General features: G+C 54.0%; 1 protein-coding gene across 1 annotated transcript; it reads right to left on the bottom strand.

Annotated features, from left to right (window-relative positions):
* Positions 1-6,790: 6,790 nt before the first annotated feature.
* On the bottom strand, positions 6,791-21,083 carry NAA40 (N-alpha-acetyltransferase 40, NatD catalytic subunit). Its single transcript, XM_019955190.2, has 8 exons — positions 20,931-21,083; positions 14,706-14,801; positions 13,651-13,703; positions 10,648-10,743; positions 10,417-10,575; positions 10,218-10,301; positions 9,634-9,711; positions 6,791-9,385 (listed from the first exon to the last, which is right to left on the bottom strand). The coding sequence occupies exons 1-8, from the start codon at positions 20,934-20,936 to the stop codon at positions 9,244-9,246; spliced, it is 714 nt and encodes a 237-aa protein (XP_019810749.1). The 5' UTR covers positions 20,937-21,083; the 3' UTR covers positions 6,791-9,243.
* Positions 21,084-27,957: the final 6,874 nt, after the last annotated feature.

The following is a 27,957-nucleotide window of genomic DNA, read 5'->3' as shown; positions in this document are numbered from 1 at the left end:
GTTTTCCAAATTTGCTGGTATATTGTGGTGCAACACTTTCACAGCATCATCTTTTAGGATTTGAAATAGCTCAGCTGTCACACTTCAGCAACCCACTCCAGTATTCGTGCCTGAAGTATCCCCAAGGACAGAGACGCTTGGTGGGTTACAGTTCATGGGGGCTGCAGACTCAGACACAACCGAGCGACTAAGCACCGTCTGGCACAAGCTGACATTGATATTAGGTTACAATACCTGTTACACTTCAGTTTGTAAAAGCTTTAAAACAAATAAGAAGCAAAGAAAACATAAAGTGTGATAGGGGCTTGCTTTTCTAAAACAAAGAAAAAAAATCCCTAGGGTTCGGAATATGCACAGGTAAACGTCTGTTTGGACACACAATTGTGAATAGTGGTTCACACTAGTTCACGCAAGGGTTAAACAGTGGTTCAACACTCTAGACAGTGGTGGGAAATGGTCCTTTTCTGGTGCAATCTTTTCCCAGGATCACACGTTGGGGCACTTTCTTTTTTCGGCCGTGCCATGCAGCGTGTGGGTATCTTAATTCCCAGGTCAGGGATCGAACCAGCAGCTCCAGAAGTAGAAGCTCTTGGAAGTCCCAGGGGTGCTTCTTTTGCCATTAGAATAAGCAAGCATGAAGAGGGGGCTCCCTGGCCCAGTGAGGGAAGTTTGCCTGTGAGTGACAGACTCTCTGGGAGGCAGGGATCTTCTCTGACACCCTGGTAACTACCGTGCTGCTTGCACAGATGGGGAACTCATTCCCCAGGACTGCCCACTCTGCTCAGATTGCTAGGAATCTCTCTTACATTGCGACCAGACCCAGAGATCCCAGCCTGAGTCCTGGCTCTGATCCAAGGGCCCAGGCTGTCCCTCCACCCCACCCACTCCTCTGATTGGAGCAGTAAGAATAGATCCCAAGCCTTGGGAGTGGGTGGAAGAGCTGGTCGCTTCTCCTGAGACGTGTCCCCATCTGGGCCCCCAGTCCTGATGGTCATGTATGGGCTAGGAAGATCCCAGATGCCCCATCCCAGGGCTGACTCCAGACCCTACTGGCCATACTCGGGTTAGAGACACACTGGGTGACCTCACCCCAGGCCTGGCCCCTGTCCATTAAAGGCTCTGGCCCAACTGCTCTCTCTAGTAGAGCTGCGAGTCCTGGGGAGGAGGTCAGGCCTCAGCCCTGTGGGGCAGCAGGCATAAATCCCTCAGCCGCCTGCCCCCCAAATATGCACAGCTCCAGCCACCCCACTGACCTGAACTGCCCTCCTGGCACATCACGTGAGGGCTGGGCTCTGAGCACTGGGGGTAGAGGGTGAAGGGACCCCCACCCCAGGGCTCTAGCTGAGGTCAGCGGTGGCCTCTCTACAGGCCTGTGGGGACTGTCTCCCTAGGGTGGGGGTAGCAGAAGGAGGCCTTTGTAGAGCTCAGGAAGGGCCCACTGTCCAAAGGAGGAGGGTCCGAGGAGAGGGAGGGGATTTAATCTTTACAATAATTCAGCAAGGAATGCGTGCCTACTTCTTTGCTGAGGAAGCAGGCACAGAGAGGTGAGATAACTTGCAGGCTCACAGAGCCCATGGGCAGGATTCTCAGAGGTCTTCTAGACGCCCTGTATCTCCACTCCCACCAGACTGTACGCGCCCGGAGTCAGAGGAGCGGTCACACCCGCTTTGTCTGCCGAGGGACACCCAGCACTCAGCGAACAGCAGGTACTCACTTCATGCCTGCTGAATGAATCCTCCAAGACTCAAATCCAGGTCTGAACCCCAAAGTCCACACTCCCTCCACTACATCACTTCAAGGTATAGGACGCCTGTTGTTACAAAGGGTGATGGAAGTGCTGTTTTCACAAGCAGTTGTCAAACTCCTCCCCTCACTATTACTATCCAAGTGGTATCTCAGTGACTGCCAGTCACAACAGTAGTTCTATGACTGCCAGGGGTCACACAGACAAATTAAAAATGGGGGTTTTCACGCAAAAAAGGGTAGAAAGGACTCAGCCATAAAAACAAATGAAGTAATACCATTTTCAGCAACATGGATGCAACTCTAGACCATCATACTAGTGAAGTAAGTTAGAACGATAAAGGCAGATACCGCATGGTATCACTTCTACGTGGAATCTAAAATATGACACGAATGAACCTATCCACAAAACAGAATCAGACTCACAGACACGGAGAACACACTGGTGGCTGCCGCTCGGGAGGGACGGACTTGGAGTCCGGGGTTGGAGAACACACTGGTGGCTGCCGCGCGGGAGGACGGACTTGGAGTCCGGGGTTGGTAGATGCAAATCACTGCATTTGGAATGGATAAGCAGCAAGGTCCTGATAAACAGCACATGGAACTATACTCAGTATCCTGTGATAAACCACAGGGAAGAGTATGAAAATGGATGAACGTATGTGTATAACTGAGTCACTCTGCTGAACAGCAGAAGTTGGCACAACATTGTAAAGCAACTATACTTCAATTTTTTTAAAAAAGTTCTAATTAAAAGTGGTGGGGAAGGGGTAGGAGGACCCAGTTCTGGTCTGGGTCGTCCTCAACAAGGAGCAAGGAGCCCCCGGGCAGGGGTGGGACAGGGATGAAGCAGGGTCCCGAAGGGGCATCTGCTCTTCCTGGGGCACAGCTGTCACCAGGCGCCAGACATCCAGGGCCAGGCCAGGACGCAGCTGTCAGGGGCGGAGCAGCATGGGGGTGGGGCAGGGGCACTGCCCTGCCCGGGGAGACACGGCTGTCCTGGCCCAGGCCCCTTGCAGCTGGCTGCACAGGTACAGCTGCCAAGACAAAAGCAGGCTGTGGGCTGGGGCGGCCGCCCACAGTCAGCGGCCAAGAGTGAGTGATGAGCCAGCTGGTGTGTGGCAATGGCTCTGGCTTGGTGAAGGTCCCCCACACAGCAGTCAGATCACCAAGTCTGCCTGCCACCGCCCCTGCCCTGTGGTACAGATGGGTAAACTGAGACCCCCAGGGGATATGGCCACTGGGCTAGAGGCCCCCCCCAAACACACCCAAAGCCTCCTTCCCCAGCTCCCTAGGACATCATGATGGACTTGGCCAGAAGGACTTGTATATGGGCAAGAAGTCCGGAGCAAGCACAGCATCCTTTCGTTCAAGTACCCCAAGGAGCGTGGCACCCCACCTCAGACAAGAGGGAGATCTGTGTGTGCCACAGCCTCCACGACAAGCCGCGTGTGGCCTGGGTGGAGCACCGGGCACCGCTCACCAATGTGTGTATGTATGTGTGCACACACACACAATGTGTATATTACCCTCTAAGTATATACACATGGGCTGTGCTGCTGTGCATCCTCAGCTGTGTCCGACTCTTTGTGATCCCAGAGACTATAGCCCACCTGGCTCCCCTGTCCAAGAGATTTTCCAGGCAAGAATACTGGAGGCCCCACTCAACTCAAAGGTCAAGAGCAAGCTGAGGACTTCCCAGGTCACATACAAGACACTGAATCTTCTGTCACGTAGCGGGCATTCGAGCCCTTGCTGAGGCTATGCCTCTGGCCACACCCATGTGGACCCCCAGGCTCACCCCTGCCATGCGGCAACCCTGCATCCAGACCTCTCTACCTGGACTTACAACTCCAAAGTCTGGGCCTTCTCTCCATCTCCAGACAGCTGACCTCTGACCTCTAGCCCTGGGCAAGTCCCCGAGTCTTTTCATTGTTCTCCACACCCCATCTCACAGCCAGGCCCCCAGAGACCCCAAGGCCCTGCACGAGAGCCCCCATCCCTGACACCCGCTCCCCTTCGTCTTATTCCCCACTCCTCCTGCTCCCTGGAGCCAACATTCAGAACACGGACTGCCCTGGGAGTACAAGCCACTTCCTGGCGCCCCCTCCCCAGCTGTCTGAAGCCACTTTGCAACCCACCCCCAGGCTCACGCTGGGCCCCAGGGATGGCAGCACCCACGACGTGCCCACCTGAGGGCTATGTACTGCCCCTTGAAACCCAGCACCTGGGCCAGGAGGGCTGGGACCCTACTGATACCCTCGTGAAGATCCTTGCTGAGCATAGCTACTGTTTCATCACCACTGGTTGGGGGTGGGGTGGTTGAGCCCCCCCTTCCCGCCCCACCCCTCACAACAGCACCCTCCTGCGTCAGGCCAGGACCACCCTGCGGCACAGAACCCTGGTGTGGAGGAGGGCGGGCTGCAGCAACCCCCAGGTCAGCTGTCAGGCCTTGGCTCATGGCTGCAGCCCCAACCTCTGCTAGCGGCTCCAAGTCCTCTCACCTGGTCCCCTGCAGCAGACATTCGGCTTCTCAGGGCAGGGCGCCCCACAGCCCCAAGTGCTGTTGTTCAGGGTTCACTTTGTCCACCATGGCACAGGCAGGACCCGGGCGATGCAGAAGTGTGCATGCCCCACAAGAGGGCCCCCGCGGGTGCTGCGCCCCCACCATGGGCAGAGGGTCCGGGTTGGAGGGGGCTAAACTGGGCCACGGATTTTGGAGCCCGGGCTCTGGCAGGAGATCATTCAGGGAACACTGAGGGAAACCTGGGGTCTGTGACCCTGAATCTGAGCACAAGATGACTACAGCTGCTCCCCGTCTTCTGGAGGGCAAGTCATCACTGTTGGCCCTGGCCCTGTCCTAAGGCCGTCCTCTAGCCCTCCACTGGGGGTGAGCCTGCCCCCGCAGGGCAGACATGCCTTGACAATGACCTTCTCAGCTCCAGTCCCCATATTTCTAGGCAGCTCCCTACATGGGACAAAAGGGAGGCCTCTCTCAGGAGACAGCGCCCCTACTGGTCAGGACCTGAGGAAGATACCAGGCCAACAGGTGTCGGCTTTGCCAGGTAGGGAGTCCACCAGGACCAACAAGACAACCCACAACTCCATCGTGAAACGTGACAGGGACGCCAACAAGGACCTGCATGCCCACAGCATCCTGTCTGGGGTTACGACCACGGACCAGGGCACGCAGACGGATGCAGACCCTGCTGGGCCCTCAGCACTGTGAAGACCAAGGGTGAGTGGCCGCTGGCATCCCAGGGGATCACCAAATGCATTTCCTTCCCACCGTAGCCAAGCAACGGTGCAAGGGCATCGGGCTGTCCAGTCTCCGAGGTGCCTCTGCAGCATCTTCCCAATCGCCTTAGACCCTTGACCTCATGAAAAACAACCTGTTAATACTTCTGAAGAGGGAAAAGCAGAAAAAACTAGGATACACCTGCCTGTGTTTGAAGCAGCCACTTTCAAAGCCTGGTGGTAGAAACCATCGGTGACCAGGTTTCGCACACTGGGGAAACTTTCAGACCAGCTCAGGCTCTGCCTGAAATTGAGGACCTCTCGTCCTGCAACTGCGCCTCTTGCTCTATCTGCTCACTGAAGTGGTGGCAGCGAGGCGGGGGTGGGCGCTCCAGCTGGTACCACTTGGAATGATGAAGTCTTGAGCCAGAGGTGGAGGTAGGGGTGGGGGCAGCCACCTCAGAGGACCAAAAAGGGAGCCTGGTTACTTAGGAAAGTGGTGTGGAGAGCAGACAGGGCCGTGATGGCAAAGGGAGCCCCTCCAATCCCTCTAGATCTGGTCATTTACTCTGCAGCAAGGGTACACTGACTCCAAGGAATCCCTGCCTGGGATTACAAGAGCCTTCAAGGAACAAGGGCTTCCCTTGGGGCTCAGCTGGTAAAAAATCCACCTGCAATGCAGGAGACCTGGGTTTGATCCCTGGGTTGGAAAGATCCCCTGGAGAAGGCAAAGGCTACCCACTCCAGTATTCTGGCCTGGAGAATTCCATGGGCTGTATAGTCCTTGGGGTCGCAAAGAGTCAGACATGACTGAGTGACTTTCACTTTCAAGGAACAAAGAACTTGGGGGTGGGGTGGTGGAGGCAGAATTCCATCTCATGAGAAGGCTGTTGAGTGATGTTCCAGCATTTAAAATGCTCTCCTTCCCGAAGGTCTGGGATGCCTTCCTTCATGCCTCCAGGGTAAGGGAGCTGCACCCACCGTCCCCAGCCCACCCCCAGGGCTGAGGCCATTACATGGGGCACCTGCGAGACAGCTGTTGACTCTGCTCCTTTCCTCAGATCACTGTCCCACCAGAGCGTGAAGACTCCGGGGGCTCGGGGCTCCACCCTGACCGCCCTCTCCACCTTCCGGCAGAGGGGACCGCCGGGCAGCAACACAAGGAGGCTGGCCCTCAGCGTCCATGGGAAGCGCTCTGAGCCCTGGCTCCCAGCCCACTTCCTGCCCCTGCTCCCTGGGTCAGGCTTCGGTGGGAGTCCGCCCGGGAGAAGCTGCACAGCTCGTCTGTCACACTCAAGAGGCCTGGGCCTCCCCCAGCTCGTAACTCTCCTGCCCTGTCAGGCCTGATGTGAGTTACTCTTCCTTTGGGCCTGTTTTTCTGAGTGAAGGGGGACCGGAATCTTTTTAAGAAATGAAGAATATTCTGAGTACCCCAGTTAAGTCAAAGAAACACCGACGCGCTCTTCAACTCCCACACAAATGTTCTGGAATTTACGTTTGCCTGCAGACCTTAAATGTCACGACACTTGGCCTGGGACTCTCTCCAGCGTGCAGAGCAGGCACCTTCCAGAAGACCTTTGACCTCTGCCCTGGGCTTCTGAGAAGTGGCACAAACATGCATTCGGTGGTCTCAGTTTCCACAACTGGCTCCTCACCTCCAACGCCCTGAGGTTTTCCCCGCCCGAGGCTTCCGTCACAGGAGGAGGTGTGGGGCCATCACAGCTACGTGCCCGAGGGTTTAGATCCAATGCTGGATGTTCTGAGCCCTTGCTGCCATGGCACCTCAGCATCAGGAAGCCATCCCAGCAGCTGAACAAAGTGTCTTTTATTTGTGACACACAAATACAGCCAATGCAAAAAAAGATCACTTTTCCCTTTGATTCCAGTGATAACAAGTTGCTAAAGAAAAAAATATATATATATCAAGAAGGCATTTTATCTCCAAAGTTTCCTCTAAAAAAGACAAAACAAAACAAAACCCAGGAAGGGTTAAAAAGAACCACACACGTCATGTACATATCTGACATCAATGAAAATAACCTGAAATAGAGAGAAAAACAACTAAAAAACAAATCTCAAATTAATATTTTTTAACATGCCCCAAACAAACCACCAGGGACAGGGGAGCCTGGTGGGCTGCCATCTATGGGGTCGCACAGAGTCAGACACGACTGAAGCGACTTGGCAGCAGTAGACAACAAACCAAAAAGCCTGGTACAAGACCTGCTGTTTCTTAAAACCAAGACCTTGGGGAAATGGAGACTGATGGCTGAGAACTGAACAGGCTCAATGGCAGCAACAGGGTGACCTACAAGCCTCAGGCTGTGCCTCCCTGCCCAGCCTGACCCCCATCCCCAGCAGCCTGTGGGTGGCGGCAGAGGCGGCTGGACAGGCACGACTCACACCAGTGTCCGTTGACAAATGGGGCTCAGTGCCAGGTGTCCAGTGAAGGGAAAGATGGACGCTTCACTCCCTTTATATGGGATTTACACTGGAGTCCCTCTGGGGCCCCGTGAGTGGGAGGTTATCAGAAAGCCATGATCTAAAATGATGAGTATTTATCATTCTGTGTCCTTTGACAGACAGCAGGGATCAAAGAAAAAGCTCTTCCTAAATATGCTTCCGTTGCTCCATGATTCCTGGAAGGAACCCTCTAATGTCCTCCCAGCAATGAAAACCCTCCCCTTTGGGTAAAAACTGCTGGGAGCCAGCCGAGTGGGGCAAAGGTGGGTTTGCTCCAGTGTGAAGGTGCAGGGTCCTCTCCAAGGGAGTGCCATGTCCACAGCTGGCCAGTCAAGAGCATCGCAGAGCACTCAGCGGGGAGGCTGTGTGCCCCGGCCCCGCACACGTGGGAGCCTGGGAGAAGCCAGAGCAGCTTCGGGGAGACGGGCCTGCACAGGCAGCCTGAGTCAGGGCAGGGGCTGGGGTGTGAGTGGACTGAGGTCAGAAGCACTGACCAACCTCCTGGGAGCAACACTCTGCAGGCAGGACCTTTGGGATGCTCTGGAAGGCAGAGCTCCAGGTTGTCCCAGGGGAGGCAGCAGGTGCTTTTTCCTGGATAAGGATTTGGTCATTCTCTTCCCTGGAAGGGGAGTAAGGTCTGGGGATGAGGGGTAGCCTGAGCTCTGACCCCATGCCCTGTCTACCCGAGAGGAGAGGAAGGGGCTTCCCCGCCCACCTGCCACCACCGGTGACACCAGGGAGAGGGGCAGCTGTGGGGCTGCCTCCCGTGCTGCCGGCCAGGGTGGGCCTCCTTAAGGGAGCAGGGGCCAGGCTCGGGGGTGCAGGCAGGAGGCCTGCTGCTGGCTGGGGGCTCTCCGAAGGCCAGGGGGCAGGGGTGATGGCGGTGGGGAAGGAGACCCACCCTCAGAGAGCTAACAGCACCAAGATATGAGAGGAAACGGCATTAAATATGGCAGGAACGAGGGGCCTTAAGGGGGAAGACAAGGGGCTCCCTGATGTTATTTCCCCCTTGAGAGTCAGAACGGAGCAGGGGCAGGCGAGAGGCAGAGGGAGGCAGCGAGAGAGGACGGAGACGAGCAGGCCGGGCTCCAGCTCTTTCCTATGAGTAAAAACTTCGGGTCACCACCTTGAGATCATGGGGCCAAGCTCGGGATGCAGCTTGGTCAGAAGTCAGAGAAGCCGTGGTCCCCGCACAGGCCCCACTGACGCTGCTTCCCGGCCCCTCGGCACCTTGCTGACAACCATGGGCTCCCAGAGCCGGCTGGTCCCTGGGACAACTCCACTCTAACTGCGGATCCACAAAGGCACAGCCAGGAAGAGTGCCCTTGCTTCCCGGGGTTGTGACACAAAAGACCTTCCGGGGTCTCCGTTGAGCGTCCCCTCCACTGAATGGGAGGAATCACTCTGAAGCCTTTCTCAGCACAAGATCCTACGCCGAGTCCATTCCTCTTTGGGAACCAGCCAGACCCTGACCTAGGGCTCCAGGATTTTCACGAAGCTGGGAACAAACACTCCATTCGTCCAGCTGTGTGTGTGGCGGGGAGGGGGCTTGTCAGGAATCCGGCGGCAGGGAGGTCGCAGAGCCCCACGCCCAGGGCCGAGTGAGAAGGCAGCCACTGTGAGAGGACACGCCGGGTGCCCGGCTCCTCGCTGCTCCTCCCGGCAGCCTGCCCTTCCAGGGGAAAGCAGGGGGGGCAGGCAGACCATCTCTCCCCAGGGTCGGGGCTGAGGAGGCCGCCTGGTGAGTGGCGTGAGACCGGGGAGAGGACAGGCCTTGGAGAGCGCGTTCCGGCTTCAGACTCAGTGGCAGCAGCCGCCACAGTGCCCGCCTGAATGGGAGTGCTGGCTGTCCCCAAACTTGGTCCTCCGGCTCAGGATCTCATAGGAGCAGTCCTCCCCACAGCAACCGGACATGCTTGGGGAAGAGTCATCGATTTCAAATCTGCAGGCAGGCAGGAGGAAAGGGTCGGTGGGGGGCAGTGGACTGCCTTCCACTCCAGGAGTCAGGGCTCAGGAGCAGGGCAAGGGACCAAGCTGAAGGCGCGCCCACACCATCTCCCCCAGCCCCTGCCCCCTGGACCTCAGGCCCAGGAGCTCCGTGTCAGGACGAGGGGGGCCAGGACAGGGAAAAAGACACGGGCCGGCAGCTTCCGCTGCCCAGGGGGTCCCCCACCAGGCCCAGCTCCTTACTGCAGCGCTTCTCTGAAGAACTGGTAGGCGCCATGATTGTGCTTAAATACCGTTAACATAACTTTCTTCATCTGTGTGCTGAGAAGGAAGCAGAGAGAACCTTCCAGAAGGAGAAACAGGTGCTAAATCGCACGTATTCTCTCCTGTCTCCGCCTGCTGTCTCCCGTTTGCTCCTGGGAGTGCTCCTGAGCCCCGCTCGGCAGTCTCACTGCCACCCTGAGACAAGGCTGCTCCCCACCTGACTGGCTTCTCCTCCGCGTCCCAGTGGAGACGCACAGAACAGGCACTTGGGGGTGCTTGTTGCCCTGGGCCCACTGCACCAAATGTGGAGTCACGGCAGGGCAGGGAGGTTCTAGATACCCTTCTTCCAGAACATTCCTGTGAGCCTTGTCCCCACCTCCCTTCCCAGACATACAGCAGAGGCAGCTCCTCCCAAGAGCGACACACACACACACACACACACACACACACACAAGGCCTTCCTGTTGGCCATGAGCTGCAGAATCTGTATGAGGAGCTCACACACACACGCTCACACACACACGCACGCTTGCACACACACACACACACCGCCCCCTCCCTACCTGTTGGCCATGAGCTGCAGAATCTGTATGAGGAACTTCCCCAGGCCTTTCCGCCGCACCTTGCTCTCCAGCTGCACCTCGTAGCTTGGGGAGGAAAGCAGGGTGAGCCTGGAGGGGCCCTGAGGCCCGGCCCAGGCCCAGACACCCGCGTGGCCTCTGCCTCCTCCCCGGCGCCCACCCCCCGCGCCGCGGCCCCTACCAGTACAGGACTTCATCACCACACTCCACGTCAAACCGGAAGTGAGAGAAGGCGACGGGCACTGATCGGTTTTCCCACGCGATGAGGTACCAGGCTCGGTCGTCCGTCATCTCCTCGCGCTTCTCTCGGTCCTTCCAGCCCCACTCGCTCTGCTCGTACCTGGGAGACAGCAGCAGTCAGGACAGGGGCTCTGCAGAGCACAGCCAGCCCCTCCCGCCCAGGCGTGCTCACATGGTCCGCATGTTGGTCTTGGTCAGGTCGAAGGCCCAGTCCACAGTGGCTGGCTCCAGGCCGGACACTCGCTTACACTCGATGGAGACGTTCAACCTACAAGAGGAAAGGAGGCGTGTGGAGCGAGCGCCAGGCCCAGCGCCACCCGCTGCCTGGGCAGCCTGACGATGAGGCGCGCCTGGTCTCAGTTCATCTACAGGCAAAAGCTGAGCCTGGACGTGACTTCAGAAGGTGCCTGTGAAGGAACCAAGCCGTTCAGGCTGAGATTAACAACTGTCATCACCAGCCTACCACCATCCTGACCACAAGCCCTGCTTCCTGCTGCCCTCCCCCCCATCCCCCACACCGTCCTTATCAGACTCAGCACTCTGTCAACTCCTGCCCCTCTCGGCTACCTCTTTGCTCTCTCTGCCCATTCTTCTGTACATTGTTATAAACACCCAAGTCTTCTCTGTTCCTTTAGTTCCTGCCCTGAGGCATTTTTCCTGTTGCTTTCATTTCTGAATCAAGTCCTCACTGGGCATCCATGGGAGCCCTTCATTCTTATCTTCCAATCTCGCCTGCGAAAGTGGCTGGATGACCTCAGGCCCTTCAGGAAGACCGCAGCCCCCATCCCTGAGGAGTCCTGCCTGTTGCCTCCTCTGAGGACACAGGGATGCTCTCAGCTGATCAAACAGAATGCATCAGGGTTCAGGTTCTCCCCAAGTTCTGCTTCCCTAAACTAATGAATGAGGCATTAAGGTATCAATCTATTTTTTTTTTGGCCATGCCATGCAGCTTGCAGGACCCTAGTTCCTCGACCAGGGCCTGAACACAGGCCACAGTAGTCAAAGCTCCGAGTCCCAACCACCAGACTGCCAGGGAATTCCCTCGATCTGCTATTTACTTTTAAATGACTTAAGTAAATTACAGTTAAATTCTTTGGCAAACTGAAATCACATTCTTGAGGAAGCGGCACATTCTGAAAGGACTGACTTGACTCCTCGGAGGACATCTCCCCTGGAAGCCACCGTCACCCCTGCTGACTGGCACACTGTACGAGCTATATGTGTGCTCGGCCATGTGAATACAGGACTCCTGGCTCTGAAGAGTCTGCTTTCTTTGTACTACTGGCCATGTAGTGGTCAGAAATGACCCAACACAGCACTGCATCTGTCTTAGCTATCAATTTTCTGAAGGCCGGTTGGAGAGTATAGATTCTCCACTAATCTGACTTATTTAAGTACATGAAAGTGCAGTCTTAGCCACACAAATCACACACAATTCCAGGCACCAAATGAGCCCAGAGTCAACTGGCAGTGCCCGCTTCAGACCTGGTCCATGTTTCTGGAAGTCATGAGAATGTGGAGCGGGAACACTGAGATCACAGTAAGGAATCTCTGTTGTTGTTTTCAGTCACTAAGTTGTATCTGATTCTTTGCAATCTCACAGACTGCAGCACTCCAGGTTGCTCTGTCCTTCACTATCTCCCAGAGTTTGCTCAAATTTATATCCATTGAGCCGGTGACGCTATCTAACCGTCTCATCTTCATCGCCCCCCTTTCTTCCTGCCTTCAATATTTCCCAGCATCAGAGTCTTTTCCAATGAGTGGGCTCTTAGTATCAGGTGGCCAGAGTACTGGAGTTTCACCTTCAGCTCAGTCCTTCCAATGAATATTCAGGGTGGATCTCCTTTAGGACTGAGTGGTTTGATCTCTTTGCAGTCCAAGAGATTCTTGAGTCTTCTCCAGCACCACAATTTGAGAGCATCAATTCTTCTGTGCTCAGCTTTCTTTATGGTCCAACTCTCACATTTGTACATGACTACTGGAAAAAACCATAGCTTTGACTATACAGACCTTTGACTGTATCACTTTGGCAAAGTGATATCTCTGCTTTTTAATGCACTGTCTAGGTTTGTCATAGCTAAACTATGTCAAAGGACTTCCTGGAATCTGAATGATGATGCAGCTTCGAGAGGAGCTGTAACGCATCTGATCACAGACAGGAAGAACACGTTAACGTGATACTATGAAACTCAGACACAGCCACGCAAGGCAAACGCAGCATTACCTGCTAGAGTCTCTCCTTCGTAATTCATGCGTTTACATTTGTCTTATCTCATTCTCTAGAATGAATACTGACACCAGCTCCTACTTACAATGCTGGATATAGTCTCTGTGATCCTTAAAACCACCCTGCAAGTTTGGCATCATCACTCCATTTAACCGATAAAAAATAAGGCTCAAAGAGTATGTCAACTTAACCAAATATGGTTAATAAGAAGCATCATTATGATTCAAACCCATGGTGATGATTCTGTAAAATCACAGCCCCTATTTTTCCCTGAGCCAACAGCATCTCTGGTACCTATTTTATAAACCAAAGCAAGAGAAAGGGGAGGGGAGCTTTAATCCAGAATCGGCAGTGAGCTGGATTAGGGAAAAGAACAGGAGTAATAACAGCTCACACGGGTCCAGCCTTAGTGTGTTCCAGGCACTAACACTGCATGCAATCCTTCTGATGACTCTGTGGGCAAAGCACCCATTTCGAAAATTTAGACACAGCGAAGGCAAGGCATTTGTTCAGGGTCACAAAGCCCTAAGAGGCTTTTAACCATTATACTATATACTCAGGGAAAGAGCGCTCGACTGAGACTGAAAAGCCCCTCAGCTGCCAGGGAGAAGCTCCACAAGCTCAGACTCTCATTTAGCCTCTCGGAGGCTTGGTTCTCTGCCTAAAACGAGGGGGTCAGCCCAGATGATTTCTCAGGTTTGTTTCCGCTCTGTGGTTCTCGGTCAGAGAGCACAGCAAGTCCCACACAGACGTCAGTCTGAGATCAGGCCACCTGTGCTCATCCGCAGACTCCTTTGTTACCCTAACGGAGGGGTCTGTATCAGCAGGATACTAGCCATCACTTCTGCTTTTTCACTAACAAAGAAAAAGAAGTCTGAGGACACCTACTCTGGAAAGGTGAATTCCTAAAGAGCAAGGAGAGGACAGGTAGGAACGCTGAACACTCACCCATTCCGATCGTATTTCTTGAACACTGGGAAAGCCTCCAGTGGGTCTCCAAGCTGTGGAGGGAAAGAAGAGAGGAGTACGCAGCACAAGCGTGGGCCTGGCCGTCACCAGCTCCACCCTGCGTGGACCCACGTGGAGGCACAGCTCCCGGCCCAGGAGCAGCCCTCACACAGACGCGCCATCTGAAGTCACGTGTAGGGTGCAGGAAGAAGGGCCAACAAAGCTGTAGCTTCATTTGACAGGGAAGAAGAAATGTGCCTGCCTAATACGAAAACACTGGCCTCCGGGCCTAAAACCCGCTCGGTGCCCACCTGGCCCAAGAGAAGAGAGGTCCCCTGATCCACTCATGTCCTTCTACGAGGTCCTCAATTAACCTTCCCTGGTCAAAATCCAAGATGGACAATCATGTCCCTGGGCCACATCCTTGAAAGTATGACTGTTTACTGAGTGGACTAAAAGAAGAACAAAACCTGGAACGTGAACTGCAGCAGGAAGGGTGACCCAGTCTCTCCTGGTTCATGGGAAAGCTGAGCCGCCCCCAGTCAGGCCCCCCAGGTGCTCAGAATCATGGCTACTCCTCCCCTGACTGCGGCCCCTTGAAACCAGGCTGCTGCAACCCCCAGTGCATAGCACAACCTGTGGCACCTCCCAGGCAGGCAGTAATGTCTGAAGGCAAGAATGAGAAAACCATACCATATTTTACTAGGGAGGCTTCCTCCCCAAGATGCAAAACCCCAATAAAAACTTTTCCAGATGCTTTTCCAGTGGTAAGGAAACAGACCCGCAAAGAGAAGCAGCCACTTTCTCTTGACTCCACACTTCCCTGCACGCCTGGGTCCATCCGCCTGGGTCCATCCCGAGTCCTCCTCACAACTCTCCCAGGCTCCCAACCAGGCTGGTCCAAAGCCCCACCCCGACCCCACCGCAGCAAGGAGGCAGCAGAGATGCGGATGTGTAGTAACTCCGTTCTGCCACAGGGTGGCGCCAAAAGAAGTCAAATTTAAAACCAGGCTGAAGTTCCAGGAGGAAGGGACTGGGAAAGAGGGGAGAGTTACCCTGTTGGCAGCGTCCACTTTGGCACAGACAGCATCCATGGCTGCTCGCTCCTCCAGCCGCTTCTGTTTCTTCTCCTTTGCTTTGCTCGACTTCCTCTGCAAAAGGGAAAAGCAGAGTGGGCTGGAAGGCCGTGACTAATGAAAGATGGGACTTGACTTTCCCTCTGGGGTCCCTAAGGGCCGGTCCCTGATTGGCATGCCTGGTCTCAGCAGCAGGAACTCAGGTCTGGCTGGAGACCTGAGCGTTTCCCAGTCATGAGACCGTGGGAGCATTGCTAGACTTCTCCACTTCCCCACCGGGAAGAGGACTGACCACGGGACCACTGGGTCACTGTGAGGACTCAGTGAGAGCACAGGGCAATACCTGAAGCAGAGCCCTGCACCTCAGCAGCTGCCTAATAAATATTCACTAGTTCATTCCCTCCTAAGGCAGGAACAAGTAATTTTAGACACATTCAGGGCAGGTTTCAGGAAGGCAATGGCATCTGAGGCAGCTGCTGATAGCTGCTCTTAAGTATAAACTTATTCAAAGCCTTTTCAGTGTCTTCAGGCTTCAAGAAACAAAGATCCGCTCTGGGGACAGCCTCCTGGGGAGGTGGGTCTCTTTCTAAGCGAGGCCTGGGGCACTCCAGCTTAAGGAGACAGAGCTGCTCCCAGAAATGGCTGTGCGGGCAAGGCCAGTGAGTGGCAGGCACACTTAACACCCAGTGACAAGGGCAGAATGAAGGGCCCCAAGGAGTTCACCTGGGGACAGAGGCCACACTGACACGTGGTCAGCAGAGCCAAGCTTCAGGGGAGGAGCAAAGGGAGGCTGTCCTTACACAGAGAAGCAAACCGCAAACCCCCCATACCTCCAAATGGAGCACGTCCCGTGTGCAGTCACATGAGGTTTTCTCAAGTGTACATGGACCTTCCCCTCTTACCCTGTGTAAAAACTGGTAGGCTTCCCTTGGGGTCCAGTGGTTGGGAGTCTGCCTGCCAGTACAGGGAAGGCGAGTTCCAGCCCTGCTGCGGCAGGATCCCATGTGCTGCGGAGCCCACAAGAGAAGCCACCGCCACGAGAGGAGGTCCTGCTCCCCGCAACTAGAAAGAGTCTGTGCACAATGACCCACCACCTCCAAAGAACGATCAAACAAACAAACTGGAAACACGGGGAAAAGAGCCCAAAGCTCAACAGACCTCGTCCAAAGCCTCTTTCTGCCCTGTACTCCCTGCAGGTCTTAGGACAAGCCACAGCCATTCTTGGAGCCTCCTTCCCTCAACTGATGAGCACGGCCCTGAATACCTCCTTTAAAGTATTAAGCCCGTGAGGGTTACTGTGGCCTGTGTTCAATAAACGACACTCCCCATTCTCACTCCCAAGGAGGGGCAGAGCAGCACAGGCACCTCCTGAATCACCCCACGGCACTGCGAAGACGGCTCAGCTTTTCACCAGCCACATGGCCTCGTCTGACCCCACCCCTCACTTCCTGACCTCACCAGTGAGACGTTTTGCTACTTCCAATTCCAGCATAGCTGGGACACAGCCCAGGAAAGGGTGAGCTGAAAAACCCAGCTGCTGGATAAACTCTACCCTCGGTTCCTCCAGGAATGACAGTGCCTAACTCCTGCACAAGCAAGCAGGAGGCGAGAGTTCAGATGCGAGGAGCTCACAGGGGTGGCTCTTCTACGTACAGCCCGCCCAGCACCGGCTGTGTGCCAGCTGCGGGCTGGGCACTGCAGGAAGCCAGGCTGGAGCCCCTTTTTTACCTCCCTGGAGGAAGGAACAAACAAGAGAGCAGACGGTCTTCCTGACGCTGGAATCTGGGGACAGAACTAGCCCTTCTCTACCACAGAGAGGTTTTAGGGCATCCATTTTTTTCCCCCTCTGGGAATCTGAGTTTCAAGACAACACTGAGAGATACACTCATCTTGCAGAACACTTTCACAAGAAGAAACTGAGGCTCAAAGGGATGTCGTGACTTGTTCAGAGTTCCCCAGGGAGCAAATGGCAAAGGGGAGACTAAATCCCAGGGCCTGGGCTGCAGATTTAGCATCTGTCCCCCCAGCCACGCTGTCTCCCACTGGGAGAGCCTACCCCTGCGGCCAAGACCTTCTCGGCTCTGTTTGGATAAGGTCAAGATGAGACCTTGGGAGCCCCCAAGGCAGCCGCTGAGTGACTTGTTCCTCATTACCCTTCTGGCGTGGTGGCAGCTGACATGACACGCCCACGCAGTACCACCTCAGACCCCACTTCCACACTGAGGTAGGGATAAAGAACAGGGAAACCTGCCACGGAAGATCCCAGGGCTGTGCGATGGGGCAGAAAGGACATGCGCTTTGGCGTCAAACAGGCCAGGGGACTGAGAAAGGAACTCCACCTCCAGGAAAATGGGGACTCAATGGCCGGCCTAACAGGACAGCTGCAAGGCTAGGCCAGAAGTCCACACACCTTCACTGTTGAGGCCAGCTCCCTGCCTTCACCCTGCACGCTAGCTCTCTCCCAGCGTGATACAGAGCTGAAGGATCGGAGGAGCTGCATGCGTGACGTCCAGGACCCAGAAGGCAATGAAATCTAGGTTCCCTCCATAGCGTCTCATTCTTAAGCACTAGAAGTAAGCAATTCCTAAGCACAAGCAGCAGGAGGGCCAGGTCTGGGCCTCCAGATTTATGGGCTCATTCACGCAGGGGAACAGGTGAGCCAGGCAGCTCTTGGAGCTTCAGGCCGCTGTGGCCCAAGGCTATGGATAAAGAAAGTGCCCCTTAAGCGCTTCGCTGCCTGCACACCAGGTATGAGACAGGCTACGGCCGGCTGGGCCAGACAGGCAGAGGCCCTCCCCCGAACTGAGCACATGCAAGGAAAAGTGGTCTCCTACTGTTCCAATTAGCTTTGTCCTGCCTTGTGGAGGTAAGACTATCCTGCGGGGACACAGGAAAAGTCTCCTAATTAAAATGGGAAATAAGCACAGTGAACAGTAAAGCTCCTTGTGGCTAAGTGTCTTTCCCAAGGGAGCTTTACATAATAAAGAGTGTGGGATTTTGAGTCAAGAGACCCAGATTTGATTCTCAGCTCTCCCACTTACTTAATAGCTGTGTGACTTTGGGCAAGTTATTTACTCTCTTTCCAACAAGTCACTCGGTTCCTCCGAACCTCACTTTCCTTATCAATCAGTTCAGTTTGGTTGCTCAGGTGTGTCCGACTCTTTGCAGCCCCATGGACTGCAGCACGCCAGGCCTCCCTGTCCATCACCAACTCCCAGAGTTTATCCATAAAACGGGGCTAAACTCCCAGAGTTTATCCATAAAACGGGGCTAACGATGCTTCTACCTCACAGGGCTGTTGCGATGGGAAAAGATGATACAATATACCAGATACAAAAATTCTTTAAGGATTTCTGTTCACAAGTACCTAGTAGCCATAAACACCTGCTGAATAAATCCTCCAAGATTCAAATCCAGGTCTGAACCCCAAAGTCCATGCTCCGTCCATCAATTAAACACAAATGATGCTTGCTGTAACAAACTGTGATGGAAGTGCTGTTTTCACATGCAGCTGTCAAACTCCTCCGCTTGCTATTTCTATCAAAGTAGTATCTCTCTGTCTCCTTTTTTTTGGCCACACCTTGCAGCTTGTGGGATCTTAATTCCCTGACCAGGGATTGAACCTGCACTCTTGGCAGTGAGAACACAGGCCTAGCCACTGGACCACCAGCAAGTCCCTCAAAGTGGCATCTCTTTGACTGCTGGTCGTAATAGTAGTTCTATGACTGTGAGGGGTCACAGAGTAAAATTAAAAAACACCAACATGGGGGCAGGAGGCATCTTTCAGAAAAAAGCCTTGGTACCCTTTAGGTTTTCAGTATCAAGGCTTCCACACGGAAACCAGAAAAAAACTTGTTTCTAGCAAAGAGAGTGAGTGAAAGTTGCTCAGTTGTGTCTGACTCTTTGTGACACCACAGACTATACAGTCCATGGAATTCTCCAGGCCAGAAGACTGGAGTGCATAGCCGTTCCTGTCTCCAGGGGATCTTCCTAACCCAGGAGTCAAACCAGGGTCTCCTGCATTGCAGGTGGATTCTTTGCCAGCTGAACTACCAGGGAAGCCCGAGACAGAGCTCTAAATTCTAATTCCTGAGACAACACGTGTGTGGCAGCAAGGGTGAGAGAACTCTGAAAACAACGGTGCTCCACCTGAGGCCACCCTCTCCCTCAGCCGGTGGCCAGACCATCATATGGAGCAAGGCGCTCTGCTGGAGGGTGATGAGTAGGAACCATGACCCTTCCCACATGAGGTGGGGAGTCCACAGCCTCCCACCCATAAAGAATGAGGATAATGAGAGGGTTCTGGCTCTGCTTCAGGGAGGAAAATTCAAATCTCTCTTCTGTAGTGAGCTTTAGGCCGGAAGAGACCAACCAGGTAGGGGCTGTTCTGAGAAACACATCTGTAACGTATGAGTAATAAGATTGGGGCCCTAGAGGAAGCAGCAAGGATCTCAGGATCTCTGAGGCCTGCTGTTTCAACTCAACCAATGAGGAAGTGTTGAACCAGAATGGCATGTTATGCTTGTTGCTTTCTGCTCAGTCTGGAATGGCTGATGCTGGGCAGATCCACGAAGTAATACCAGGGACTCAAGATTTTATTCAGTTTCAACAGAAGATGGGGCCTGGGACCTTCCACTAAAATCTAGGTTAAATATGCCTAAGGCCTCTAGACTGGATTTTCTACACATGAAGCACACAGTATGCAAAAGTCCTTGCTGAAACACGATGAATAGGTTTTGACATGGATTACATAAAGTGCTCTGACACAGTAAGACAGCCATTTCTGTCTAACAAGTTGATTTATTCAGTCAATAACTATTTGAGTGGAGAGGATAAAAATCTAGGTTAATAACAGTAGGGACAAATCCAATGGGTTAAAAATAGCACACATCTATTTTCGAAAACTGAAGGCTGAGAAGGGGAAAATAACAACCCCTATTTAAGAGGCACCCATGTGACTATTTACATCTACTATCTCATTTAATCCTCACATCTGTCTCAAAGGGGAGGTATCATCCTCATCACACCCATGAGGAAATTCAAATCCACAAAGGCCAGGTCACTGGCACAACATCATGCTACCAGTCAGGGAAGATCAGGCTGGAACTGGAGTTTCTCTGGCTCCAAAGTGAAGACTCCCTAAAGGTGGTGGAAACTTCGTGTAAAAACTAAGATACGTGGTGCCAGGGAGGGCCAGTTACTTGTTCAGGAGAGTGACCGGTGCTGCTCTAACTAGGATTGCAGGAAGGTGAACTCACAGAAACACGCGAGTAACTTCTGCCCAACCTTCTATCAGCATATGCCCGGAAAAGGCATAAACTGCACCTCTAGACTGCCTTCTACCGAACAGGTGGTCACTATCCATCCGGGGCTGGGGCCATCACCAGGGCCCTTCCACCGCCCCCGGCTCACCTTCTGCACAGCTTCCCCATGCAAAACCACCTGCGGTGTGAATACCACCGCCTCCGGCTCACCTTCTGCACAGCTTCCCCACGCAAAACCACCAGCGGTGTGAATACCACTAGCAACCCAACTAATAAGACCCACTTAGGTGCATCTGGGAGGCCCCTAAAGGCAAGCCTCTGTCAATAAGGAAAAGAATGTTTTTGGAGCAAGAGGAACCTGGTGGAGACGTTCGAAAGAGACTGGGGAAATCAGCTTCGCCCAGTAGCGGGAAGCGCAGCGGCCGGGGATTCGAGAGCCCTGAGCCAGGGTCTGGCCCCCAGTCACTGTCTGTGACCTTGGCTGGGTGCCTCGTTTCCTCTGGGCCTCGGTTCCCTCCGAGCCACTGCAGGCCTGGGATATGGGAAGCCACGAAGCTAGTGACACCCGGGTGATGGGTGACCCCTGGGGGCGGGGGGGATACCTAGGGACTGCTCGGGGATGGGGGCGGGTGGGCGCCAAGAAGATAACAGATCTTAGAGGAAGGCAGGGGCGGGCGCGACGCGAGAGGCCGGGGGCACCGTATGGGGTGGGGCCCGAAGAGGGGGCTCCCTAGGAGATTCCCAGGGCTGGGCCGGGCGTGGGGACACTTCGACTGAGGTAGTCGAGTCATGTGGGGGCTGGGAGGGGGGGTCACGTGAGGCCGGAGGGGGTCAGGGTCACGTGAGAGGGGGTTCAAGGAACAATGGGGGCGCAGGGGGGGTGGCAGGGGGAGCGGGGAGCCCTCCCAGCCCTGGCGTCTCCTCTCCCTGCCTCACTCACCCCCATGGCGACAACGGCGGCGGTGGCGCTCAGCTCCTCCTTCCCACACTTGCCGGCTGGGAGGCGGCAGTAGCGGCGACACTGGAGCGGCGGCCGGCCCCGTACTGCGCATGCGCCTCGCGGGCTCCCCAGCGCGCCCCGGCGGGAACCGCGCCGGCGCAGAGCCCCGCGAAAGGACGGGCGGGGGTAAGGCACGCAGGTGGAGAGCCTGGGAGGCGGGCCGAGGGGCTCGCACACCAGAAAGAGGCGGGAGACGCGGAGCAAGTGTCGCGCTAGGAATGACGTAAGCCAGGGCCCGCCCCCTTCTCTCCAGGCTGTGTCTGTAGCCATGGCAACGGCTTCACAGCCCGCGGGGAAGCGTGCTGCTGGGCAGCCGGGTAGGTGGCAAGGCCGCCCCTGCGCTTGCCTGTGCGTCTCCTCCGCCTGACCCGGTCATCCGCGGAGCAGCCACCTTCCCAGCTGACCAAACGCGTCAAGACCTCTGAAACACCTGCTCCTCCTCCAACCCTCGGGCATAGGAGAGGTGTTTGGAACATTTCCCACCTTCTAGATCGTGAACTTTTGAAATCCCTTTTCTAACCAGAGTCATTCATCCATCTAACTTTTTTTTTCTTTTTAATTCATCTGTGTAACTATCTTCTAACCATTCATTCATCCTCCATTCATTCGCTGTCTCAATAAACACTGACTAGGACCATACCGGAGAAGGCGATGGCACCCCACTCCAGTGCTCTTGCCTGGACAACCCCATGGACGGAGGAGCCAGGTGGGCTGCAGTCCATGGGTTCGCGAGGAGTCGGACACGACTGAGCAACTTCACTTTCACTTTTCACTTTCATGCCTTGGAGAAGGAAATGGCAACTCACTCCAGTGTCCTTGCCTGGAGACTCCCAGGGACGGGGGAGCCTGGTGGGCTGCTGTCTATGGGATCGCACAGAGTTGGACACAACTGAAGCGACGCAGCAGCAGCAGCAGCAGCAGCAGCAGCAGGACCATACCTGAGGGGGGCATGGCTACTCTCTCCAGTATTGCTGCCTAGAGAATCCCCATGGACAGAGAACCCTGGCCGGCTATGGTCCATGGGGTCACAAAGTGTCGGACATGACTGAGCAACTAGGCACAGCACAGGACCATACTAACGCTACGCGGAGCCCAGGGGACACAGAAAGAAACAACGTGCCGTCCCAGTCCAGAACTTACACTTCAGAGGGGAGGCGGGCATGTATACTGGGGAGTGGAAGGTGATGTGAAACAGACAGCCGGCATCCTGGACATCATTCATTTCAGTCTACCCCAGCAGACCAGTGTGACCCCCACTAGACCTGCGTCACCATCACCTGGGGAGCCTGCGCACTGTGCACGCCCTGGGCCCTACCCCAGAATCTCCAGGGGTGGAGGCAGAATATTCACTTCTAAGAGCTCCCCAGATAGGGTCGTACTCATGGAAATCAGAAAACCGCCACCCAAGACAAGCCTCATAGGCTTTCTCAGGTTTTACTCCTTGTCCTTCCCTCAGCACAGCACAGGGGTGGCCCCCAAACAGCCACTCAAGCAGCGTTTGTTGAGTGCCCATCATGTGCTAAGCACTGTTGCAGGCAGCAAAGAAAACAACAAACAGAAAAGGGACTGCCCTCATAGAAATTGTATTCTAGAAGGAAGAGGTAGATAATAAACTAAATGAATGAACCAGTAAAATACATATCATGTTGGATGATATACGTTATATGCAGGAAAATGAAACAGGAAGACAGATGTGAAAAGTCAAAATTTGTTTTTATTTTGTTTAATATTTATTTATTTGGCTGCATCAGGTCTTAGTTGTGGTCCACGGGATCTTTAGTTCTGACTTGCAAGATCTTTAGTTGCACCATTCGAACTCTTAGTGGAGGCATGTGGGATCAAGTTCGATGACCAGGGGTGGAACCTGAGCCCCCTGCATTGGGAGCACGGAGTCTTAGCCAGTGGACCAGCAGGGAAGTCTCCAGGTTTATAGTTTTAACTAAAACGTTCGGAGAAGGCAAACAAGAAGTGACATTTGAGTCAGGATCTGAAGGAGGGGAGGCAGAAAGTCCGGAGGCCGTCTAGGGGAAGGGCGTTCCAGGCTGGGGGTGCAGGTAGTCCAAAACTCCCCAGCAGGAGCACGATTGGAATGTCTGAGGAACTAACTACAAGGAGCACAACGGGCTGGAGCAAAGTGGGCCAGCGGGAGAAGGGTGGAAGTGAAAAATCAGACAAGTTAGAGGAGGATTCTTTAGGCCTTGTAGGGGTTTTTTTTAAAGATAATTTTATTTATTTCTTTATTTTGGGCTATGCTGTCTTTTTGATTTTCAGGCTTTCCTCTAGTTGTGGCAAGCGGGGGCTACTCTCCAGTTGCAGTGCACCGGCTTCTCATTGCAGTGGCTTCTCTTGTTGCAGAGCATGGACTCCAGGCACACAGGCTTCAGTAGTTGCGGTTCCCCGGCTCTAGCGCATAGGCTTGGTAGCTGTGCCGCATGGGTTTAGTTCTCTGAAGCATGTGGGAGCTTCCCAGATCAGGGATCAAACCTGTGTCACCTGCATTGGCAGGCAGATAGATTCTTGACTGCTGAGCTACTAGGGACGCCCAGGCTTGTAGATTTTAAAACACTTTGGCTGGAATTCGAGTGAGCTATTAGAGAGTCTGAAAGGAGTAGAAGGCCTGGTATGTGCTCATAGGACCACCTGGCTGCTGGGTTGAGAAGAGTGTAGGGGCAAGGTCAACGGCAGGGCAGTGCAGAGGCCACTGCTGTAATCCATACGAGAGTGATGGTGCTGCCCCAGCTGAGTGGCAGTGGAGGTAGGAGAAGGGTTCAGGACATGGACGCATGTTAAAGGAAGATCCAAGGACTTCCCGATGGACTGGATATGGGGTGTGGGGGAAAGAGAAGACCCAAGACATCTTCAAGGTGTTTAGCTTGTGCTGTTGGGAAAATGGAGTGCCTTCCACTGAGATGCAGACAACTTGAAAGGAGGAAGGTGGGTGGGGAAGGGGAAGACCAGAACTTCAGTTTTGGCCACATCAGGTTTGAGATGTCTTTTTAGACATTCACAAGGAGATGTGGAGTAATCAGAGGCTGGAACTCAGGGGAGAGGTCCAGCCTGCAGATATCAATTTCAGCACGTCAGGTATGAATGGTATTTAAAGCTGGATGAAACTGGGTGAGACCATAGAGGGAATGTCAGTAAACTAGAATGAATAAATCTTAGGGCTGCATCCCATTCCTGGGTCAGAAAATCTGGTTTTTAGCACTCTAGGGACCAGAGACTAAGGGTGGAAGGAAGGGTGGTCAAGGTAGATAGAGGGGGTTTCTGAACTTGCCCTTGAAGGAGGAGGAGGTAAGGAGGTTTCTGGGGGAGGAAAGAGTATTTGCCAGCCAAGGACGCATGCAGGGGTGGGGCAAGGGGATCCACAGAGGGAGGAAGGGCAGAGTGCAACCCCCCAGCCTATTTTGGCTTCTTTGTCTCCTCACCCACATTGAACTTCATGGTCAGACTTCATGGTCAGCTCTTTCAGGGATCCCCGCCACCATGCTACCCCGTGCCCTGTCTCTTTGGCCACTCCTCATTCTTGGGTCCAACCGCCCCTAGGCTGCCGGAGATTGCTGGACACCAGACCAGGCCTGGGAGGTGGGCCCAGTAGTCCCTTGGGGAGGTGATATCACCTAGGCCCTCAGGAGGCCTGAGAAGGCCTGGTGCCCTATTCCCGCCCCACAGCAGTGTCCTTCTCCCTGGGGGCTGCCCCCAATTATAAGCTCTCTCCTGCTCAGAACTTCCTTGGTCTCCCTGGGTGGTGGACAGAGCCTGCTTTGGAATCAGACTGCCCTGGGTTTAAACATCCTCTCTGCTACTTCCATCCTTTGTGACTTTAGAAAGAAAGAAAAGAAAGAAAGTGAAGTCGCTCAGTCATGTCTGATTCTTTGCGATCCCATGGACTGTAGCCTACCACGCTCCTCCGTCCATGGGATTTTCCAGGCAAAAGTACTGGAGTGGGGTGTCATTGCCTTCTCCAGAGGATCTTCCCAACCCAGGGATCAAACCTGGGTCTCCCGCATTGTAGGCAGATGCTTTACCATCTGAGCTATCAGGGAAGTACAGTTGTACAACTTGAGAGTTGTGAGTTAAGTTTTATTTGGGTCAAAAACGAGGACTGCAGCCCTGGAGGCAGTATCTTAGATAGCTCTGAGAGACTGCTCCAAAGTGGCAGTGGGGGAAGGTCAATATACAAGGTTTTGGTGAAGGGGGAGTCAATACCTTGAAGCACTCATTTTTCCAAAAGGTTTTTTGTTATTCATGAGGATCTGAGGTCACCATGAAAGGATTCAGTGCTTCTCTAAATATGAGCAGACTGCAAGGATTGAGATCATAAAATCTGTTCCTAAAAACATCCAACTATCTAAAGACCTGTCCCACCAGATTCCCTGGAGCACAGAGTGCCTCCCTCCACCCTGAACTCCCTCGGGGGTTGTTGAAGGTCAACAGCTAGAGCAGCACAGGGTTCAGTCTCTTTAGAGGTGTGTGTTCGTCGATCAGTCCTGTCTGACTCTTTGCAACCAAACGGACTGTAGTCTGCCAGGCTTCTCTGTCCATGGAATTCTCCAGGCAAGAATACTGGCTGCTGCTGCTGCTGCTAAGCCGCTTCAGTCGTGTCCGACTCTGTGCGACCCCAGAGACAGCAGCCCACCAGGCTCCACCGTCCCTGGGATTCTCCAGGCAAGAACACTAGAGTGGGTTGCCATTTCCTTCTCCAATGCATGAAAGTGAAAAGTGAAAGTGAAGTCACTCAGTCGTGTCCAACTCTAGCAACCCCACGGACTGCAGCCTACTAGGCTCCTCCGTCCATGGGATTTTCCAGGCAAGAGTACTGGAGTGAGAATACTGGAGTGGATTGCTATTCCCTTCTCCAGAGGAACTTCCCAACCCAGGGATCGAACCCTGGTCTCCTGCATCACAAGCAGATTCCTTACCATTTGAGCCACAGGGAATCTCTGTGGAGGTGGATGGCAAATACCTTTGTCCTTGGGTCATTGGCAATGCTCTTGGTAAGTGCCAATTGGTAGTCGACTTGTTTCCTTATTTATAAAGTGAGACCACCAACAGCAGTCATCTTCATCATCAACATCATTTTCCAGGGCTACTGGTGAGAATTAATGAGATTAAACAAGATGAGATGTTGCAAGGCATCTGGCATGGCCTGGGGCAAGAGAGGACTCACCATAAAAGTCCATCTCTCCCACCCTCCTGCCCTTCACTGCCAAACCTCTGCCCCTAGGGACTAGGCTGTTGTCTAAGCTGCCTCGTTAGTCACGCCCTCCAGCTCTCACCAGGGAGCCTGGGCCACCTCCTCCACCCTCCTCTGACCTTCAGGATGGACACACTGTCTCCCAGGCCCTGCATCCCTTCCATCTCCTTCCTGGACTCCCCTTCCTCCCAAGACAGCCACTTGCCCTCCTCACTTCACAGCCCTCAACTGTCCCCAGCTATTCATTCACTCAGGTGCTTAGTGGAGGCTTGGGGGCTGCCTTAGACTGTAGTCTTCTATGCTGGGGAACAGCCTTGGAAGACAGCCCTGCCTGGGGGCGGCCGTCACAACCCCCACAGCCCAGTGGGAGTTGGATGGGCAGACCTTTGCACCTGGTGATCAGCTGGTCGAAGAGTTGTTGTTCAGTGTTCAGTTGCTAAGTCAAATCCAGCTCTTTGCAACTCCGAGGACTGCAGCACGCCAGGCTTCCCTGTCTTTCACTAACTCCCAGAGTTTACTCAAACTCATGTCCATTGAGATGGTGATTTCATCCAACCATCTCATCCTCTTTCACCTCCTTCTCCCCTTGCCCTCAATCTTTCCCAGCATCAAGGTCTTTCCCAATGAGTCAGCTCTTCGAATCAGTGGCCAAAGTACTGGAGCTTTAGCTTCAGCATCAGTCCTTCCAATGAATATTCAGGGTGGATTTCCTTTAGGATGGACTGGTTGGATCTCCCTGCTGTACAAGGGACTCTCAAGAGTCTTCTCCAACACCACAGTTCAAAAGCATCAATTCTTCGGCACTCAGCTTCTTTACGGTCCAAATTTCCCATCCCTACATGACTCCTGGGAAAACCATAGGTTTGACTATATGGACCTTTGTTGGCAAAGTGATGTCTACGCTGTCAAGGTTTGTCATAGCTTTTCTTCCAAGGAGCAAGTGTCTTTTAATTTCATGGCTACATTCTCCATCCACAGTGATTTTGGAGCCCAAGTCTATCACTGTTTCCATTTTTTCCCCCCATCTATTTACTGTGTCAAGGAGAATCCCTCATTTCCCAAAACGAACAACAACAACAAAAAATATATATATATATACCAGAAAAGAATCTGAAGGTGCTCCACCCTCCCTTCCCTGCCGCCTGAGAGCTGAGCCTCCTCCCCTCAGGGTCCTTCCCTTCAGTCACCCGTTCCTCCCCCAGCCCTCCTCAACCCTGCTCTCCTGCTCTCTGCCTCCCTCCACCCAAAAACCTTCGCAGAAAGTGGCCTTGCCTGTCTCCTCTCCTTACACTGCTCACTCTCCTCCTGTTACAGCCTGATTTCTGTTCCCGCCACCCCACGGAAGCCTCTCCCAGGGGATGTTTTCCAGCAGCCCTTCTATCTCCAAGCGACATGTCTCAGTCCTTATCTTTCTGGACGTCCAGGCAACATCTGGCGTATCCTTCACCCCCTCTCCTTGAAACACTCTTCTTTGGCATCTGTGACACCACACATCACCCTTTAAAAGCAAAAACGAACAGCTGGTGGGCCAGTGAAAGCCCTCGGAGATGGCCGTCTCCATGTTCGGCCAGGGTCCCCTTCCCCACCTTTGGAAACCCTCTTCTGGGGTGAGGAAATCACCCCGGGTCCCAGCTTGGAGGTAGGAAGGCTTCACTCACTGCCCGCACTCCCGCCGGCCCGGCGCACTCCCTGGGTCTCCTGATCCTTGTTCTCCCCCATTGCACCCTGCCATCTCCTCTATAAGACGGTAGACTTCCTGCAGTTTGCAGG

Source organism: Bos indicus, chromosome 29 (genome assembly GCF_029378745.1).
Source record: "Bos indicus isolate NIAB-ARS_2022 breed Sahiwal x Tharparkar chromosome 29, NIAB-ARS_B.indTharparkar_mat_pri_1.0, whole genome shotgun sequence".
In the NCBI taxonomy this organism is placed as follows: Eukaryota; Metazoa; Chordata; class Mammalia; order Artiodactyla; family Bovidae; genus Bos; species Bos indicus.
The sequence above is the reverse complement of the archived record's forward strand: the minus strand, read 5'-3'. Positions and strand labels throughout refer to the sequence as shown.